Raw genomic sequence first — 18,574 nt, 5'->3', positions numbered from 1 at the left:
GGTACTTTTTTATTCATAAGAGTGACAAATGCTGATGTCTAAAGTAGAAAGAAAAAGGCTAAGTTAATTTGAACCTTTATTAAACAAATCGCAAAAACACAACATTTACAACAACAGTAGGCCATAACACATTCTATGACTCGAGGGCTTTTTGTTCAAGTGGTTTAAGCAGATGTTTTACTACCAGCTCTCCTCTGCTGTTCAAATATGTGTTGGCTAAATCCTCCTCGGCAGGTAGTCCATAAGGCAGCTTAAGGGGCTGAATTCTTCAAACAAAATATCAATAAAGTAGTTCATAATCAACACAACATGAGTTGTAAAAAACGTATGATGTAATACAAACGTACAACTTACTTCACAAGATGCTTGATTATTTTCAGTTGATTGTTAACAGAGGGGATGTTTTTGTGGACACGGGGTTCATGTGCCTAAACACAATAAACGATTATTGAATTATACAGTATTATACAAACTAGCCAAAGACAAATAAAAGGACCACAACACACCTTCAGGAGCCCCAAACTCTTCACAACCTTCTTTTCCCAATAAGGTCGTCTCATTGTACTTTTAACCCGTGTCACTATATGCAATTTATGAGGATGTTCTGGATCTCCACCATACTTGTCATGTTCCTTTGCTCGATCCTCAAACACCTAAAGGGCAAGAGGACTTTATGGATCTGAATCGATAACTATCACCCATGCACGTTTTTACCACCAGATACCTGTGGAGGGATGCGGCTCCTGGTGAATTTAGTGCGGCATGATCCATATAACGTTACTGGACATGATGTTGGTTGTGTCAGCGTCTGCGATGACGTTTTGAAAAACATAATTAAACACCCACGTGGACAGTCACAAACTGTTTATTTACTATAAAACTTATAAATTAAAACCAGAGTTTGATGGCTTCACGAAAAACATACCTTCATCATCGTGGAAGTAGATGTTTTGAGGGCTCGATATAGTCCTGCCATGATCTCCTTTGATCGTTACCTAAGGTTATTTAGCTAGCAAGCTAGCTTGAGTGAATACAGTACTCAACACTTTTTTTAGGAAGGCCTTTGGATCCCAAACTAGACAAGACATGTAAGTTTATTTACGTTGACTGCAACATTATCACGATAAGTTTGCCAGTTTACGTGATACAGTAAGTACTAAACTACAGCGACCTCACATATGTCAACTGTAGGAAACGGAAACGGAAATGACTGTTTCAAAGACATTTCATAATAACGGTCCGTCTCCGCCACTGCTGTCAGTGTCGCTGTAACATTTTCACATTCAACCATACTTTCCTTTCACAAAGCTACAAAGTAACTAACCATTCAAGTTCATCGCGATATTCTTAGCAAGTTTACAGTCGTTTCATTTGAAGGTATGGCAAAGCGTGTCGCTGTAGTGTTGGCAGGCTGTGGTGTGTTTGATGGAAGTGAAATCCACGAAACGTCTGCCGTCCTGGTTCATTTGAGCCGTAAGCAAGCTACTGTAAGTTCATTCTTTCGACTTTAAATGTATCTACGCTAATATTCTCCTCTTCGAATATAATATGGGAATAGAAAATAAAGAGAAAAATAGTCAATTTAGAGTACGTTACATGCCAGGCCTTTTCTGTTTCCACAAAACCTTTTATTTAAACGTAACACCCCTATAATGATATTCATATTTTTATTCATATAGCTCTCTGTCCATTTTTATTTGCTGGTTACAGCTTATTTTTTTAAACCATGTTTAATATTATTCATTTACATTATCTTAAGATTCATTTTTTGCAACACTTAACCTCCCTACAGGTCAAGATGTTTGCACCCAACATAGATCAGATGCATGTTGTAGATCACTTAAAAGGGTCTCCAACAGAGGAAAAGAGAAATGTGCTTGTGGAAAGTGCTAGACTTGCCCGGGGTGAAATCCAAGACCTCTCCGAGCTCAATGTAAAGGAACTGGATGCCATAATCTTCCCTGGTAAGCATACCTTCCTTAATATGTTTTGGAAGAATGTCTATGTATTTTAGCATTTATGTTTTGGAGGATGAATTAAGGACTGTATTTTCTGGAAGTTTTTTGAAGTTTGTCGTTAGAACACATACGACTCAGATTTGAAGCAGAGTTTGTAGTTTACTCTTGATTCAGGTTGAACAGTAACAATAAGTGGTCTGAAAATAATAAAGAATAACAATAATATTAGATATACAGCTAAATCAATAACATTCACCAAGGCTATAAACTGGTAACGTTATTAAAGTTATTGCAGTTCCTAGATAATCCACAATGTGGCATTCAAGGGACGCACATAGAATTAGTTGTTATGTGAGACACCATTATAGTGTCATTACAGGCAGTAACATCCAATATAAGAAATGGCACATAACGCGATATTAACACAAATATAGGCAAACAACAATATAAACCACCATCCAGAGATATATCTCACTCTATGAACGTACTCATGCATTACTTATATTAAACATTAACGGATAAACGTTGGCGCATGGGCGCTAGCATGAGCTGCCGCGATGGTGAGCAAAACGAGATCGTGATAACTCAATAAAGTACACAAATCTACTTTAAACGCATATATAACATCACAGGATAAAAGGAAATAAAAAGCGTACATTCTTGTCAGTAACTCGCTCACATAAAACCACTACTGAAGGAAAGATGAGATTGCATCGGAGCATTCATTTTTTTTTCTTTTTTTTTCTTCTTTTTTTATAAGATTAAGTTTACACACATTCAGTCATCTCAATAAAAAAAAAAACAGAGTTATATAACATAATATATACTAAATTATAAATATCAAATATGAAAATACAGATTAATAAACCAATAACAATAATAAGAAAAAAATAAGAAAAAAAATAAGAAGATGTAAACAGACTTACAAACATCAGTAATATTAATTAAAGAGATTTGAATATATTCTAGTTATTAGTAAAGCTTTCTTATTTTTAACTAATTTAAGAGACTCAATATATAAATCAATTTCAATTTGGAATAATTTAAAATTTGGTTTGGAATTGGAAAACTTTGCTTTATGAATATGGAATTTACCTAATAAAATAAATACATTTACAATATTACATACATTTTAATCTTTACAATCAAAATAAGTGATAATCTGTTTCCCTTCAAGTACAATTGTGTGTTTTATTTTAGAAGCCATATAATTTTCAACACTTTTCCAGAATGTTATACAGTATGAGCATCCATAAAAAATATGATTTACAGATTCTTGTTCTGTCTTACAGAAACTACAACAATTATCAATAGATGTGAATCTTGAGATAAATAAATTTGTGGGATATATATTGTGCAATATTTTCAAATGTAATTCTCTAACTTTGTTCGTAATGCAAAATCTAAAAGGAACAAGCCACGCCCCATGCCAGTTAATCTCAGTAAATTGAGCATTCCAGAAAAAAATCCCACGGGGTGTTATTTTCTTTAAATTTAAAAAACATTTTCTGATATGCTTATTTGTACAATTGCTGCTCATTATATCCACACCATTTATATAAAGATTTTTATATAAAGATTAAAACTAAAGTCTGGCACTCCATTTTGTTTTATATAACTTTTCATTAGTTCTAATATGCCATTAGGTATAAATTTGAAAACAGAGTTATATTCTTTGAATGTTATTGGGAATGCCTTCACTCTAAGAAATGATTCATAGCTAAATAATTGGTAATTACAATCAAAAAGGTCTTTTAAAAATATAATATCTCTATCAATCCATTTCTGCAAATAAAGTGACTTATTCCTTTTAGTAATACATTCATTATTCCATAAAATGGACTTGTGTGGAGAGAAGTTGTGGGAATGACATATCTTCCAGGCCAAAAGAGCTTGTTGATAAAATTGGGATAGTTTAACGTCAATCTTGTAATATTGTAGCTACATTTCAATAAAAATGTCAAGCCTCCTACACTCTTAAAAATATTGTTGGGAATAAAGTACCATAAGGATTCTGGTGCTCTCAAACATTCCTTCAACCATTTCACCTTAAATGTGTAATTCAAGTCCAAGAAGTCCAAAAGTTCAAATCCACCTTCCTCCTTTGAACCAGAGAGCACTGCTTTTTTTAACATGATGGTGTCTGTTTTTCCACACAAAATTCGTAAATATGGTATTTATATCTTTACATGTTGAGTCATTGACATCAAGAGATAGTGCAGGATAGACGAATCTTGAAATCCCTTCAGCTTTAGTCAAAAGAATTCTTCCTAAAATAGAGATGTCTCTTTGAAGCCATAAATTCAATATTATTTTAGTTTTCTTCAATTTAGTCGAGAAGTTAAGTTGTTGACGTTCTTTATGATCCTTGCAGATATGAATACCTAAATATGCCTTAACAGGCATATTAAACATTTTCTCCTCTTCAGTCCGATACAAACATAAGATTTCACATTTAGATTTGTTAAGCGTTAAACCTGAGGCAGCTGAAAATTGGTCAATTAGGGTTATAGCATTATCAATCTGATGTTTGTCACTCAAAAAGAGAGCTGTATCATCTGCTAATTGAGTTACTCGAATTTCCCTATCAAAAATAGTCACTCCTTTAATAATAGAACTATGTTTAATATGTAGTGACATTAATTCAACCACCAGCAGGAACAAAAACGGTGAAATAGGACACCCCTGGCGAACTGATCTCAGTACAGGGAATCTGTTTGTATTTGGATATAGTATCACAGAACTATCAATATTTTTATGAAGCATTTCAACTGTAGATATAATTTTTTTTCCAAAATTAAAAATTTGAAGTGCTTTAAGTAGAAAATAATGTTCAACTGTATCAAATGCTTTATAAAAATCAAGAAATACTATCACTGCATCAGTATTGATGTAATCAGAATAGTCCAGCAGGTCGAGAACAAGTCTTATATTAGAGCTAATGTGACGGTTAGACATAAAACCTGTTTGTGTTTCACTTATTATCTCATAAAGACCCCTTTTTAACCGTTTGGCAAAAATCAATGATAAAATTTTGTAGTCAATATTTAAGAGTGTAATAGGCCTCCAATTTTCTATCATTAAATGATCTTTATCAGGCTTAGGGAGAAGACATATTAAACCTTGTTTCATACTCGTGGACATTTCCTTTTTTAATGTACATTCTTTAAATAAATCAAATATAGGATTTTCAATAATTTCCCAAAAAACGCAGATAAAATTCAACTGAAAGCCCATCATTACCTGGAGATTTCCTTTTTTTCAATGAGCTAACAGCCTCTGAGATCTCCACTTTAGTAATGGGACGATCACAATCCAATTTAAATTGTTCAGATATAGTGGGGGTAAATGCTTTAACTGATTCGATAAATCTATCACAATCATCGAATTGAATATTAGACCTATATATATTACTATAAAATGTACCAACATGTCTTGAAATGTCTAAAGGATTAGAAGTGATGTTATTATCAATTTTAAGATTAGTTAAATTATTTCTCTTGCGATTTCGTTTCTCTAAAGCAAAGAAATAACTTGAATTTCTTTTCCCTTGTTCCAACCATTTTGCTCGAGATCTTACAAAAGCCCCCTTAGCCATTTCAATATACATATTATCTATGTCTTCTTTTAATTTTTTCATTATTATTTCTTCTTCCTCTGAAAGATTATCTTTATTCATTAAAACGTTTAATTTATCCATAATATTTAATTCTTTGGATATATATTTTTTTTAATTACTTTACTTCGATTAATTGCTATTTCTCTAATTTTAAACTTGAAAAATTCCCATTTTTGTTTGGGATTCATTTCGTTATCATCAAATATGCTTTTTGCTGTTTTTTGGACTAAAGCGCAAAACTCACCATCTTTTAGTAAATTATTATTAAGTTTCCAATAACCACGTATATTACCATTTTGTTGTTTTGTTCCTGCTAAATGGATTGAAACCAATTTATGATCAGAAAAAGGAGCATAGCTATGTGATGATTCTGACACAAATTGCAGACAAGAGGGAGATATGAGCCATAGATCAATTCTAGACTGTAAAGATCTGCTAACATTGCTCCATGTAAATTCCTTAACGTCAGGGTTTAAAAAACGCCAAAGATCTATAATCGCCAGTTGTTCACAAATATATGCAGTACTTTTGAATCTTGAATGTGGGATTAATCTCACATGTACTCTATCTACAAGATCATCTGGAGCATCATTATAGTCACCTCCAATAATCAAATGAGCATCCTTGTATTTGTTTTTAAAGGCTTCAAGTTTCATAGTAAGTTGTAAAAACATTATTTTTGCTTGAGCTGTATTATTATAGTTATATAAATTGCACACTATAAAGAAGGAATTATCCAATTTGAAAACCAAAATTATCCATCTGCCCTCCCTTGAAGTCACTGATTCAATTATATCTCCTTTAAATTTATTAAGTAAAATGGCGACACCTGCTTATTGTTGAGAGGCATGACAAAAATAACACATATCACCCCACTGTGCTTTCCAAAATTTCACATCATTGTCCACCGAATGAGTCTCTTGTAAAAAGATCAAATCAACATTTTTTCGTCTACTGAATAAAAAGATTGATTTCCTTTTGGTGCTATCACGAATACCCCTGACATTTAAATATATTATTTTTAACGAAATAAACTGGAAGTCTGTCATTATATAAACAAAAAGAAAGAGAAAGAATAAAAACACTGAATTGGATGTCTGTTAAAGTTATAAGAACTAATTAACGAAAAAAATACTCTGAGTTAAGAAATATCAGAGATTAGCTTACCGCCAAGTAGAAAACACTGAACCCAAGTACCTCAACTAACTCTTATATAAATTATCATTTGAACTATTGAAGTGAACATATTACTCTTTTACTTGTCTACAAAGAGAGCAAATTATCCTATTAAGATGAGATGGCATAAATTAACTTGAAGATCGTACCTCACTTTAGATAAGTTTAACTGGTTATACTATTGTACCTCACAATAAAGAAATTTAACAGGTTATGCTGTGTGTCTCACACCGTTAATGATGACAGGAGGACCCTGCCATTTACTCTTTTTTCCGTCAGCACGCGCTTGCTTCACAAGAGGCCACAGTTTATTTCTGCACTGTCTCTCCTGTTGGGTTAAATCCTCAGTCATTCGGAGGTTCTTTTTCTTCATGACATCATTGTTGAGGGAAGCTCTCCATAGTTTGAATCTGAAGTTGCGGATGGTAAACTGAATGATGATTGGACGTGAGCTTTTATCCTCTCTCGGGCGTCCAACCCTGTGCACAGTGTCCACCATGAATCCAAGCTTGCTCTTTTCTTCTGGAATGATTTCTGCAATAATCTCCAGTACCTCCTTCCTCACATCCTCGTTGCTGCTTTCTGGAACATTCAGAAGACGAAGATTCCACCTCCTGCTGTACCGCTCCGACTCTTCCTGCTTCTCCCTCAGAATTGTCATCTGATCGCCCATCCTCTTTACTGTATCCTCAGTACCTTTCCACTGGATCTCCAGCTCTTTCACATTTTCTTGAACTTTAGCAATCTCGGCAGTATTTTTCATTACCATTTCTTCGAACTTCAAAAAACGATCGTTTAGGCCATTAATGGCTTTTAAGATGTCGGCATTTGAAACTGTTCCCTCTTCTTTGGTGCAAACCTTTTTGGGGTTTGGACTTTTTGTGGGAGTATCAGGAAAAGGTGTACATAACCTGGGGAACAAATCTTCATCATCTATATCCATGATCAAGCCTTCCTTTCTCACCTTCTTAGCATCTCTCTTTGACATCCTAGCACACGTGTTCTAGCTATTAGCAAAACTTTGGTTTACAACTCACTACGCACGTGTCCTGGTTTACACAACTTTGGCTAACAGCGAACAGTTCGTAAGTTAACAGCTATCACAATATTTGACCAGCTAATGTCATTTTATTCGAGCGAATAAACTTACTGGATGCAAGAGCAACGTTCCACTCCTTTTTTGTCAATGACAGTCTCAATAAGTTCTTTTAAATCATTGGTACTCGGTCAGAGTCACGGAGCTCAGAATAAGACGTCTGCATAGGTCGCCATCTTGGACCCATCCCATCGGAGCATTCAAATTTTGTTCGTCTCTTACTGACTGACGTCATTTATTAAACGACGCTCTGATTGGATGAAACCTTCTTAACAATTTAATTTGGTCAGTTGTAAGTCATTCACCTGAATAATAAAGCATATTTGTTTCTGTTTGCTAAATATTTTACCAGGTGGCTTTGGAGCAGCCAAGAATCTGTGTAGTTGGGCTGTCCAGGGTAAAGACTGTTCTGTCAATGAGCAGATTACAGCAGTGCTGCAGGCCTTTCATGCTGAGAAAAAACCTATTGGCTTGTGCTGTATCTCACCTGTGCTGGCAGCTAAGGTCTTCCCTGGCTGTGAAGTGACTGTTGGCCATGACAAAGATGCAAGGTAAAATCTTTTATTTTTGGAAATGTTCGATTCAAAACAAAACCAATATTTAGAAATGGGGAGAAATGTACATAATCAGTTTGTTTTTGGTCTACTCCATTTGTACATATACTGTAAATGATTAAAAACGATTCATATGAAAGGTTGAGCTAATCTATATGGTGTAAATCTATACTATTTATTTTGTAATATACTTTATGTATTACTTTTATATATATTTTGTTTAAATTATATTGTTACAATGTTTATATTGTTAACCACAGTATTCCTGTTGATATAAAATGATGGTACTGAGACTAATTCGCTTTTCAGATATCCTGATGTTCCAGACACTGCAGATGCGATTAGTCAGCTTGGTTGCAAGCACATCAGCAAGCATGTCAATGAAACCCATGTTGATGAAAAAAATAAGATTGTCACCACCTCTGCATTCATGTGCAAGGCACCATTGCATGAAATATTCGATGGAATTGGAGTGATGGTACAAGATGTGCTAAAACTTGCTTGAATTATGTATTGACAAATCATGCTGTGTGAGATTTAAATTCATCTACGTAAATAAACCTGAAAATGCCAACAATTATTTCATTTGAGATCTGTTTTGAGCGAAGTATAGCACAATGGGCAAGGTTAAAAATGTTGGGCAAGGTTAAAAATGTTAGCTCAGTTAACATACATGTCAAATAATACAGAATCAGGCCCAAGTTAGGGAAAGTGTTAATATGTCATGTTGATATTTTATTTCGGCCCGTTTTGACAAGAAAATGCACACATATGCGCTCTTTTACATGAATACTAACCCAGCTGGAAAAAGTGTTGTGAAACTTTTGGTGACAAAGAGATGTTTTGTGTGGTGTGTAGTTCCCCTTTTTACTTTTAGTTTTATGAACCAAAGGAACTTTCTTTCCATCGGGGACTGAGACTACATCTTTTGAAATAGTGCTATTATGAAATGCTGTGTATTTTTCTAACCAATGACTTAGCCTTATAGCCAGGATCCAAAATCAAGTTGACCATATATTTTATTATCTTAGACGTGTTAAATAGCAATAGATTTGAAATATTATGTTTATTTTTGCTGTATTAGAATTTATTCATTTAGAAATTTGGAAAGAAACTCCAGAACTTTATGTTCACACATTACTGCCTTTCAAACACCATCATTTCTTTTTTTAAATTTCCCTTTTATTACTTTGAGCTATAATGTTCAACACAAACTGTAATTGAGATATCATTTTAAAATCAGACTAATTATACATATAAAAATACAGTTAACTAAATCAAATCTGCCAAACTTTACAATTCAGACTGAAAGTGAAAAGCAGTGCTCATGTCTGTGCATCATGTGTTGCTTATTAAAGTGCATATATGACCACAGCATTGAACAGTCCTGGTTGCTGTCTAGATTGTCAACAGTATAAATAATACCCTCTACAAAATCAGGGGTTAGCACGGTCGATGCATTCGCCCTGAATTTCTTCAGCAGATCCTCATGACTGAGTGGTTTCCTCCAATGGCCATAAAAAGTGTCACAGTGTGCCGTGAACGTTTCCCCCTGTGTCGTCTCCACGGACATTTCACAATACATCTTTTCAAAACTTGAGTGATTGTCTTGTGGATTTTCCAAGTTTACTTTATGAAGCATCTCTTGAAGGGCACTTCTGTTCATTTGGCTTTTGCTAAAGGAGTCAACAGTGACCTCACCGTCCAGCAGTGCGGTGCAGCAGTTGAACTGGAAAGAGTGTCTGGCCTGGTGCTCTGTAACTGGTAGAGGGCAGTCTACATATCTGGATGAAGGCACTCTTAGTGTGATTTTCTGAATTTGGCTGACATCAGCGTTTGTGTATTTGTCTAGAAATTTTGCCCTTGCTTCTATTGCTGCATCTGCCACCCAGTGCATGCCGAGGTGGGCGGGGAAGCGTTTCTGTGCAATGTTCTGATCTTCTAACACCCACCTGTATTGAGAAACAGGGGTGATCTCGGCCAGTTGGCGAGGGATGTAATCCGGGTAGAAAGCACCGAAGCCCGACTCCAGATCAAGAATCTGTGTATTGCCCTCAAGGCCGAGGAGAGCGAGTTCAGTGGCTTCTAGACCACCCCGGGCAGCATTGCCCATGTGGAGCGGTTTTGTTTGCGTAGCAGCGTTTGCCATGGGGGCACCAGCAGATGAACAGGCTATTGCTAAAGCTGCAATGCTCTGGGCTGGAGGTAGTCCCAATAGCTTAGATGTAGCAGCTGCGCTGCCCATAACCCCAACAACTGCAGGTGGGTGAAATCTGAAAGGGGCACACCAGTATAATTGAATTATAAATATGAATAATAATAATAATAATCAGTTTATTATAAGTCTACTAAACTTTTAGTTAACATTGCATGGCTTAACACTCAAGAAAATGTTTTTACCTCTTAGGAATGTTGTGTGCTTCTTTGGAAAACCTCAGAAGCCTCCCCTGAACCTCTATGCCGAGATTGAATGCAAGCAACAGCTCGAGGCCAGTGGGTTTGACAGGCAATGTTTCAGCCAGTGCCAGGACAGCAGGCAAAACAGCACCAGAGGGGTGAGTGGCTGGATGCCAGGTGTCATCGAAGTCCATAGAATGCACCTAAAATATCATGTATTACAGGATTAGACGCCCTGTAATTAGCCATCTGAGATAATGACCCATGCTTCAGTAAGACAAGTTTAAAATAATAATGTATTCCAAATGAACACACCAGGTCAATAATTTTGTTCATAATGATTATTCCTATATAATCACAATTACATTCATGTTCTCAGTATACATACATTTAGTCATTGATTTAGGTTTCCTAAGATTTTATTTAATTTTGTCTGAATCGACAGTTTTTTATTTACCAAATCGATATCACAGAAATGAAATACATGGAGGTATTTAAATAACCTACTGCAACTCCATTTACAAAGGCTGCATACTGAGGTGGAACAGATGATCCTGGTCTTGCCCAAATTTTGCTGTTTTTTACAGCTTGCTGCCTCTAGATTAAAAATTCAGTCAGACATAAGGGCTATTTAATATATATATATCTTTTTGCACCAATAGTTTTGACTAATGGACTAAAAAAAATATTTCATACACCAGCACAATAACAGAAATCTTACCTGGCTGTACTGAAGAACTGTGTGAAAGACAGGGGTGCTGGATCCGAGTAATCCCACACCCAGCGTGTCCAGTATCATTCTCTTACTCCTCCTAATGACTTCATCCGTCAGGTGAGCTGTGCTCAGACAGGAGACTGCAGCGCCAAAACTTTCAGTAACACCCTGAAAAAAAAAACATAGACGATGTAAAACAGTTTTTTACAAAAGTTACACAAATGTAAACTAAAAATAAAATTGTTATCGGTAAAACAAAATTTTTTAGATATATAATAAAGTAGTCTGTACCTTTTTGATCATTGTGTGAGGGTTGGCTCCTACTTCAAGTTCAGGGTGTTAACAATGGCCTTATATACTATTGGGTTCAAGCAAAAACTAGCTCACCAAATTTCCAAAATTACCACAACATGAAGAAGTGTTTCACAATTTTGAATTTGTGATGAATCACAGCAGCAAAACATCAAAATATTTAGTAATGAAGTGGAACGTCGATCTTGCAGTTAAAAAAATTCCTCAGACTAAGAAGGTCCCAGTGTCAAGAGTTAACTTTATTTGTTCAAGCCAAACAAAGTGCGATCTTCCCAAAGCATCTGAAAATACAGTGTTTTCCAGCCTACAGTTATAGTGAAACTTCTGAAGGTTAGTCTCTTGTAAGACCAATCAGGTAAGTCCCTGTTATCTCTTATTTGTAGGAACCAATTGCGGTTCTTCTGCAACCAATAGATCCCAGGCAATAAGATGTGTTTTTAATGGTGGTAGCACTGTTACCAATTTTGTTTTAAATAATTGTATACAGTGTTACAATTTAGTTACAATGGTCAGTGGAATGTACCTTATCATCTGAACTTTATTAAACTTTAGGCCTAAGTCTTCCAGGGCTCACAGACTTTACTTTATATTGCTGCATAGTGTTCAAATGTGCTCTTAAACATGCTTATTAAGTGCATTTATGTGAATAATCATTGATCAGGTAAAATCTTCTAAAATCACTCAGAAAATACACAATAGTAATAACAATGATGTATTCAAACCAGGGGTTGTAATGGCAAGAGAAAAGGAGATATAATCTCTATTGATTATTAATCCGAATATAAGGGTGGACATATCAGTTTAATGTCAACTGTGGTCATTTCCTTTTTATTATGAATTCCCTTTTTATTTAAATGTAATAATATTAACTAATAAATGTATTTATTAAAAATAAGAATAAGTATACACAATACTGAATCCAGCTGGAACATCCATAACTGCCCTTCATATTATGAGTATTTTTTCTTGAAAGTTTTATATAAATGTTAAAAAATTTAATTAATGAAACATATTAAGAAACATGTATTTTTGTAAGATTATTTTTTAAATCCTTTCATCGGGACACTTTCTTCATGAGCTTTTTAACAAGCACTGTGTATTTCCAACATTTGTGAAATCTGGACTTTTTTTCAACAAAAGACCAAATGAAAGTATCTCTGGTTTGTCAGACAATTCATGGTTCCTCGTAATTTCAACATGTTGAGGTCAAAGGGTTTAAGTTATCATGACTTGAATGTCATGCTGGTTTGTGAAAAAAGTTCATACTGTATTATTCTTATTCACTCAACTCCACATATAAAATAAATACAAATTTTATATTAATTGTGTGCCTGTAAAAAATATATTTCCGTTTGGTACGAAATTAAAAAAAATCAGTGTGCTCATGTGAGCATCTAACAGTTCATCATGATATCAACAAGTCAGTTCATTTGACTCAAATTTGCATAATTTAGGATAAATAAATTCTATGACCCTGTTGATCAAATTGCATGATTTGGTTATTTTTATTCACTGATGGTTGCTTTTGTTTCATTGTTGGGACAAGCGTAAAGTCGGACCTTATTCTATTTATTTATTTGCCACACCAAAGCTTTAGTGCTTAGGACGATAATTTTGACTTTCCACCGCCATTCTCTTTTATTGCTAAAAAAACAGGTGTCTTCCTACCTATCCCAGAACAAACTACTGGATGACAAACCACTTCACTGAGACTCCACTGCGATCGGTCACAGAAGCACTGCTTCTAGCCAAGGCGGAATCTAAATCCGCTGTCGTGATTCTGCTAGACCTATCTGCAGTGTTTGACACTGTCAATCACCAGATACTGATAGCAACCCTGTCATCTCTAGGAATCTCAGGCACTCCTCTCCACTGGTTCAATGCCTACCTCTCCGTCAGATCCTTCAGGGTGTCATGGAGGGGAACATGTCTACTGCTCACGACATGATCACAGGGGTCCCTCAGTGATCGGTGCTTGGATCGCTGCTTTTTTCCATCAACACAACATCCTTGGGACCCATCATACAGGCCTGTGTATTGCCTTCTCAAAAGGGCATTAACTCGATTCCCGCTCTTTCTCCTTCACAACTCCTTCCTGGTGGAACATTCTTCCTAACTCTGTCCGGTCAACCACATCTCTCACAACCTTCAAAAACCCATCTCTTCTGTGAATACTTGACAGAAAATGTAAATAATAATAATAATTGTACACTAAACTTCTCTCTTTCTCTCAAAAGGTAGTGGTCTAGCTTTTGTTGAAACACGTTACTTTGTATTAGCACCTATTGTACTATTGCTCTTGTATGACATATCGTTTATTGCTCCCTGAATTCTTTGTAAGTCGCTTTGGGAAAAGCGTCTGCTAAATTACTAAATATAAATGTAATGTAAGCGCTTGAGTCCCAAATTGAGCTTCATTTCTCAATTCTGACTTTCCACCACTAGATGCCGCTATTCTCTCTTTTGTATTGGCAGGGAAAAACAGCAATGCCGTGATCTAATATTTGGTCTCCTTTACGCACTTTCGGTTGAGGTTGTTATTTTCTATTTTTCTTTAAATGCATTCACTGTATGTATCTTCAACTATGAGACCACGCTCTCAGATGTCATATAAGAATAAATAGAGACACGCCACCGGTATGTCTAATTTAGCCAATAAAGTGTTAACATCTTGCGCCAGTGATCGCGCTTCTCCCCCTCCCACACCCTATTTAAACAAGCATCGGATATTTTCTTTGGTCTTTTGAAAACCCGTTGGACACATTTCCGACCAGCTGGCATCTCCGTTTAAAGAGACACCGATGGCTTTGGCGGATCCAGAGCGCGGCATATCAAACGGCGCAACCTCCACGTCTTTGTTTCCTGAGATTATTGAACTAAACGTCGGAGGACAAGTGTATGTAACGCGGCACACGACTTTAACATCCGAACCGGATTCTCTCCTCTGGAACATGTTTAGTAAGAAAACGCCGAAAGAACTGGCGCGGGACAGCAAGGGTCGTTACTTTTTGGATAGGGACGGTTTTCTTTTCCGCTATATTTTAGACTATCTACGGGATCTGAATCTGGTTTTGCCCGACTATTTTCCAGAAAAGAGTAGATTGCAAAGAGAGGCAGAGTTTTTTCAGCTGCGGGACCTCTCAAAGCTCCTGAGTCCCAAAATGAGTAAAGACAACTCCATCACCGATGACATCTGCCAAAGTGACTCGGAGGAGCTGTCGCTGCAGAGCGCGAGCGCGACTCCGTTGGTCGGACCGGAATCCTCACGCGCGCTGTCCGTCATCAGCACCGCTCATTCTCCATCCCTTGGTTCCAAGAAGTCCGGCTACATCACGATCGGTTACCGGGGTTCGTATACGATCGGAAGAGACATACAGACAGACGCTAAATTTAGGCGCGTTGCGAGAATCACCGTGTGCGGAAAAACTTCTCTGGCTAAAGAGGTGTTTGGAGACACTTTGAACGAGAGCAGGGACCCGGATCGACCTCCGGAGAGGTACACATCACGGTACTATCTGAAGTATAATTTCCTCGAGCAAGCTTTTGACAAACTGTCAGAGTTTGGCTTTCATATGGTTGCTTGCAGCTCCACTGGCACTTGCGCCTTCTCCAGCAATGATCCAAATGAGGACAAAATCTGGACGAGCTACACCGAGTACGTTTTCTGTCGAGAATGAGCCCATACTAATTCCATGAAAGTGTATCATATACGTTACACATAGGCTAACATTCCAATGCGACTCATTCATATCTGTCAGTTTTCTAGTTTGCATCAAAGTTTGGTCTTTTTACTTTTAGAATTTGATACAACATTTATAACCAGTAATGGATGAATGCAGAATATCTAATGTGATGAATAACTATAGTTATTGTGACGAGATTATGGTATATTTTCACTATAAATAAAACCAAAAAACCTTTGACTACATTGGTTGATTTTTGCAGGTGTTTAATATGTATTAATTGAGCTTGTACATACTGTATAAAACAAGAAAAACACTTTATTTATCATTGCAAAGATTTTATTAATTCTTATCATGTTGTGTTGTCTCATTTGATAGATTGCACTGTGAAATGCATTAACCAAATCCTTGAGCAACATTTAGGAATAACATTCGTAATGTTGGTTGGACTTTCAGTAACATCTTCACTAAATACGTAAAATTTAGTTTTTTAGACTTTAAAAACAGTGTTTTATTGATTTTATTTTTTCACATATTTCTTTATATCATTGGCAGTGGTAATTATTTGCCTTAACTCTTAGTGTTTTGTCCAAACTCTTGTATAAAACAAAGTGTTTATTCCAGCTGTAAACATCTTCTATGTGGTGTGTTCATAGAAAATCTTTCAATAAACTATAATGTGTCATACTTTTTCAGCCTCACAATTTGGAATGTCTTCTTTTTGTAGTTGTGTTCTCTGCCACTCCAAGGCTTCACAGCATGTGAAACCATATGCTAAATTGCCCAAATGCACTCCTCTGTCATAAATGCATTATATTTTTCAAATAATAAATAGCTAAATAGATTTAAGACAAAAACATCAATCAGTCATTCATTTCTAACATCAGATTAATCTGAATTTGATTCTGAGGGAAATTAATCACAATGGATGAAATACACATTGGCCCTTCAGTTTGCATTTTTGGATGGATTTGGTATTATTAAGTAAAGGTGGTGGGTCAGACAGATTATTTCACTGGCCAGATCATGAAGCATTGCCAGTCCTAATGAATACAGTTATTTACACAGTAGTTACCCTTGCGTTTCTTTGTGACACATTTGATCTATGATGTTCATGTGCATGGTGCAGCTGTGCAAAAATATTGGTGGTATAATCTCTTAATGTGTAAATAATACAAAGATCCAGTTTCTAAGTGGATTGTCATAGGATAGATCTCTCTGAGGGCACCCAGTGAGAAAAATCGGTTCCAAGGAAAGGCCTGAAAGGTTTCTGCTCATTATATAGAGATTTATGCAAAATAAAAATGTGTTTATGTTATTAATTGAGATGAGGCATGGGACTAAAATAACAGTTTAGTGGGCTCTGTGGTAAGGAATGTGTTTCCAAGATAACATACAAATGACCAATCCCCTTTTTGACGGATCAGGTTCCCTTCCCAGAATAATCCAAAACATTTACTGACTTGGGCATGCTTTGGCATATATTAAAATATAGCAGATGTTCTTGACTATTTAAAAACATCTTAATCCAATTAAGATTCATGCTTAAATAGATCCTACAAAGTTCAGAGATCTCTTTTTCCATACAGAACTTTCAACGTTTACCTAGAAACACTAAAGAAAGCCATCAAAGCATTGTATAACTAAACTTGAACACAGACTTGTTTATTCAAATTAAAATCTTAACCGAAAATAGCTTCCCTGAGCATTCTGATCAGCTAGGAAATTTATATGTGCAATCATTGCACAGCTCGGTTCCTTTTGCAGAATATAATGAGTGCATATTTCATGAATAGATTTGATAAGTATTTGCGCATACAACTTTAGATACAACTAGATACCCCAAATCCAACTTTAGTGTATACTATTTAATTTAAACCTCAATGGGGTAATGCTGTGTATTTACTTTGACATTTACATTTATTCATTTGGCAGACGCTTTTATCCAAAGCGACTTACAAGTAGTTTTATACAGTGTCACATTACTGCAGAGCAATCAGGGGTAAGGTGCCTTGCTCAAGGGCCCTTCAGCCATGACCTGCTGGCACTGAGATTAGAACCAGCAACCTTCTGATCACAGCTGACCTAATGGTATTGTTTAAAGGTTTGAGTTTAGTACACCCTATTTTCATGAAATCTTTCACCCAGTTGAAATAGTGGAGGGGGGTCTAATGAGGCTTGTCACTCATTGGATTTTTAATTTAAGGGTAAGCGCAGCATTCCCTATGGTAGTGCTAATAGGCTGCTTATGAGGCATTTATATTTTACCTGTGGAAATGCACTGCTGTCATTTCAATTATCCTTGTACTCTGAGCTGTATCTTGGCCTAAGTTTTGATTTCCTTAAAACTAGACTGAAATTCTTCCTTCACAAATTAACATGTGGCTTACAAAACCCAAATGTATCTAAACTCTTAACATTAATGGAGTTGCCAGCACCTCATCATACATGCTGTCCTAATTTAAATAAATGTTAAAGGAATCATTTATATACTTCCCAAAATATTTTCCCCCAAACACAACATGTAGGCGTATTCTTTTCATGTTTAAATATTAATGTACTATTCTTGACAAATGTGAACTTAACATCATGTTTACAATGGTTTAACATATGCCAAAAATAAAGGGTTTTAAATAAATATTTAATCGTGTTTAATTTGATAATAATACTTAAATAATGTAACAATAAATTAAGCCCCATGAAGGCTTTTGCAGTTGTGCAGTGTATGAATTTACTGAATTTGTGAAATCAAACAAACAACCAACCTAAGAAACATTATGAAATTGAAGATTTTATATCATTTTAAAATAAATAAAAAAAAGAAGAGTCCTGTTCTAATTTGTGAATTTAATCAATTACAGGAAAACGATGTTTCCTACAATAATGAATGAATAATTGTACTATAATTGTATATTTTAATATTAATTCATTCATATTATATCAATTTCAAGCACATTTTTATGTTTACTGTATTTATAGTTCTGTCGCATATGGCTGCTTTTTTCCATATTATTTAAAGGGCACAGTCTCTGTATTAGAAGAATAGCGTGATGTTCAGCTGTTT

The 18,574-nt window shown here is 35.6% G+C and overlaps 4 protein-coding genes across 4 annotated transcripts; 2 read left to right on the top strand and 2 right to left on the bottom strand.

Annotated features, from left to right (window-relative positions):
• Position 1: 1 nt before the first annotated feature.
• mrpl30 (mitochondrial ribosomal protein L30) lies at positions 2–1,205 on the bottom strand. Its single transcript, XM_079465113.1, has 5 exons — positions 926–1,205; positions 725–808; positions 507–653; positions 355–428; positions 2–266 (listed from the first exon to the last, which is right to left on the bottom strand). Exons 1-5 carry the CDS (start codon positions 974–976, stop codon positions 134–136), a joined length of 489 nt encoding a protein of 162 aa, XP_079321239.1. The 5' UTR covers positions 977–1,205; the 3' UTR covers positions 2–133.
• Positions 1,206–1,250: 45 nt separating this feature from the next.
• On the top strand, positions 1,251–9,779 carry LOC306898526 (glutamine amidotransferase-like class 1 domain-containing protein 3, mitochondrial). Its single transcript, XM_079464060.1, has 4 exons — positions 1,251–1,487; positions 1,793–1,964; positions 8,202–8,400; positions 8,713–9,779. The coding sequence occupies exons 1-4, from the start codon at positions 1,380–1,382 to the stop codon at positions 8,906–8,908; spliced, it is 675 nt and encodes a 224-aa protein (XP_079320186.1). The 5' UTR covers positions 1,251–1,379; the 3' UTR covers positions 8,909–9,779.
• Positions 9,704–11,818, bottom strand: acod1 (aconitate decarboxylase 1; the record flags this gene model as incomplete). The annotated part of the gene is made up of 5 exons (XM_079464485.1): positions 9,704–10,676; positions 10,804–11,003; positions 11,308–11,397; positions 11,522–11,683; positions 11,807–11,818. The coding sequence occupies 5 exons, from the start codon at positions 11,816–11,818 to the stop codon at positions 9,704–9,706; spliced, it is 1,437 nt and encodes a 478-aa protein (XP_079320611.1).
• A 2,775-nt stretch (positions 11,819–14,593) lies between these two features.
• On the top strand, positions 14,594–16,129 carry kctd12.1 (potassium channel tetramerisation domain containing 12.1). Its single transcript, XM_079463868.1, has one exon. The coding sequence runs from the start codon at positions 14,629–14,631 to the stop codon at positions 15,502–15,504; it is 876 nt and encodes a 291-aa protein (XP_079319994.1). The 5' UTR covers positions 14,594–14,628; the 3' UTR covers positions 15,505–16,129.
• Positions 16,130–18,574: the final 2,445 nt, after the last annotated feature.

This window comes from Barbatula barbatula, assembly GCF_947034865.1.
Source record: "Barbatula barbatula genome assembly, chromosome: 9".
Classification (NCBI taxonomy): domain Eukaryota; kingdom Metazoa; phylum Chordata; class Actinopteri; order Cypriniformes; family Nemacheilidae; genus Barbatula; species Barbatula barbatula.
This window is presented reverse-complemented; position numbering and strand designations above follow the sequence as displayed.

Excerpts from the sequence above, each read along its gene's own strand:
- mrpl30 (XM_079465113.1), bottom strand. The coding sequence starts at position 976 with ATGGCAGGACTATATCGAGCCCTCAAAACATCTACTTCCACGATGATG. Across the intron at positions 809-925 it reads CTACTTCCACGATGATGAAG|ACGCTGACACAACCAACATC; the intron begins GTATGTTTTTCG and ends ACGTCATCGCAG. Across the intron at positions 429-506 it reads AGAGTTTGGGGCTCCTGAAG|GCACATGAACCCCGTGTCCA; the intron begins GTGTGTTGTGGT and ends TATTGTGTTTAG.
- LOC306898526 (XM_079464060.1), top strand. The coding sequence starts at position 1,380 with ATGGCAAAGCGTGTCGCTGTAGTGTTGGCAGGCTGTGGTGTGTTTGAT. Across the intron at positions 1,965-8,201 it reads GGATGCCATAATCTTCCCTG|GTGGCTTTGGAGCAGCCAAG; the intron begins GTAAGCATACCT and ends ATATTTTACCAG. Across the intron at positions 8,401-8,712 it reads GGCCATGACAAAGATGCAAG|ATATCCTGATGTTCCAGACA; the intron begins GTAAAATCTTTT and ends TTCGCTTTTCAG.
- kctd12.1 (XM_079463868.1), top strand. The coding sequence starts at position 14,629 with ATGGCTTTGGCGGATCCAGAGCGCGGCATATCAAACGGCGCAACCTCC.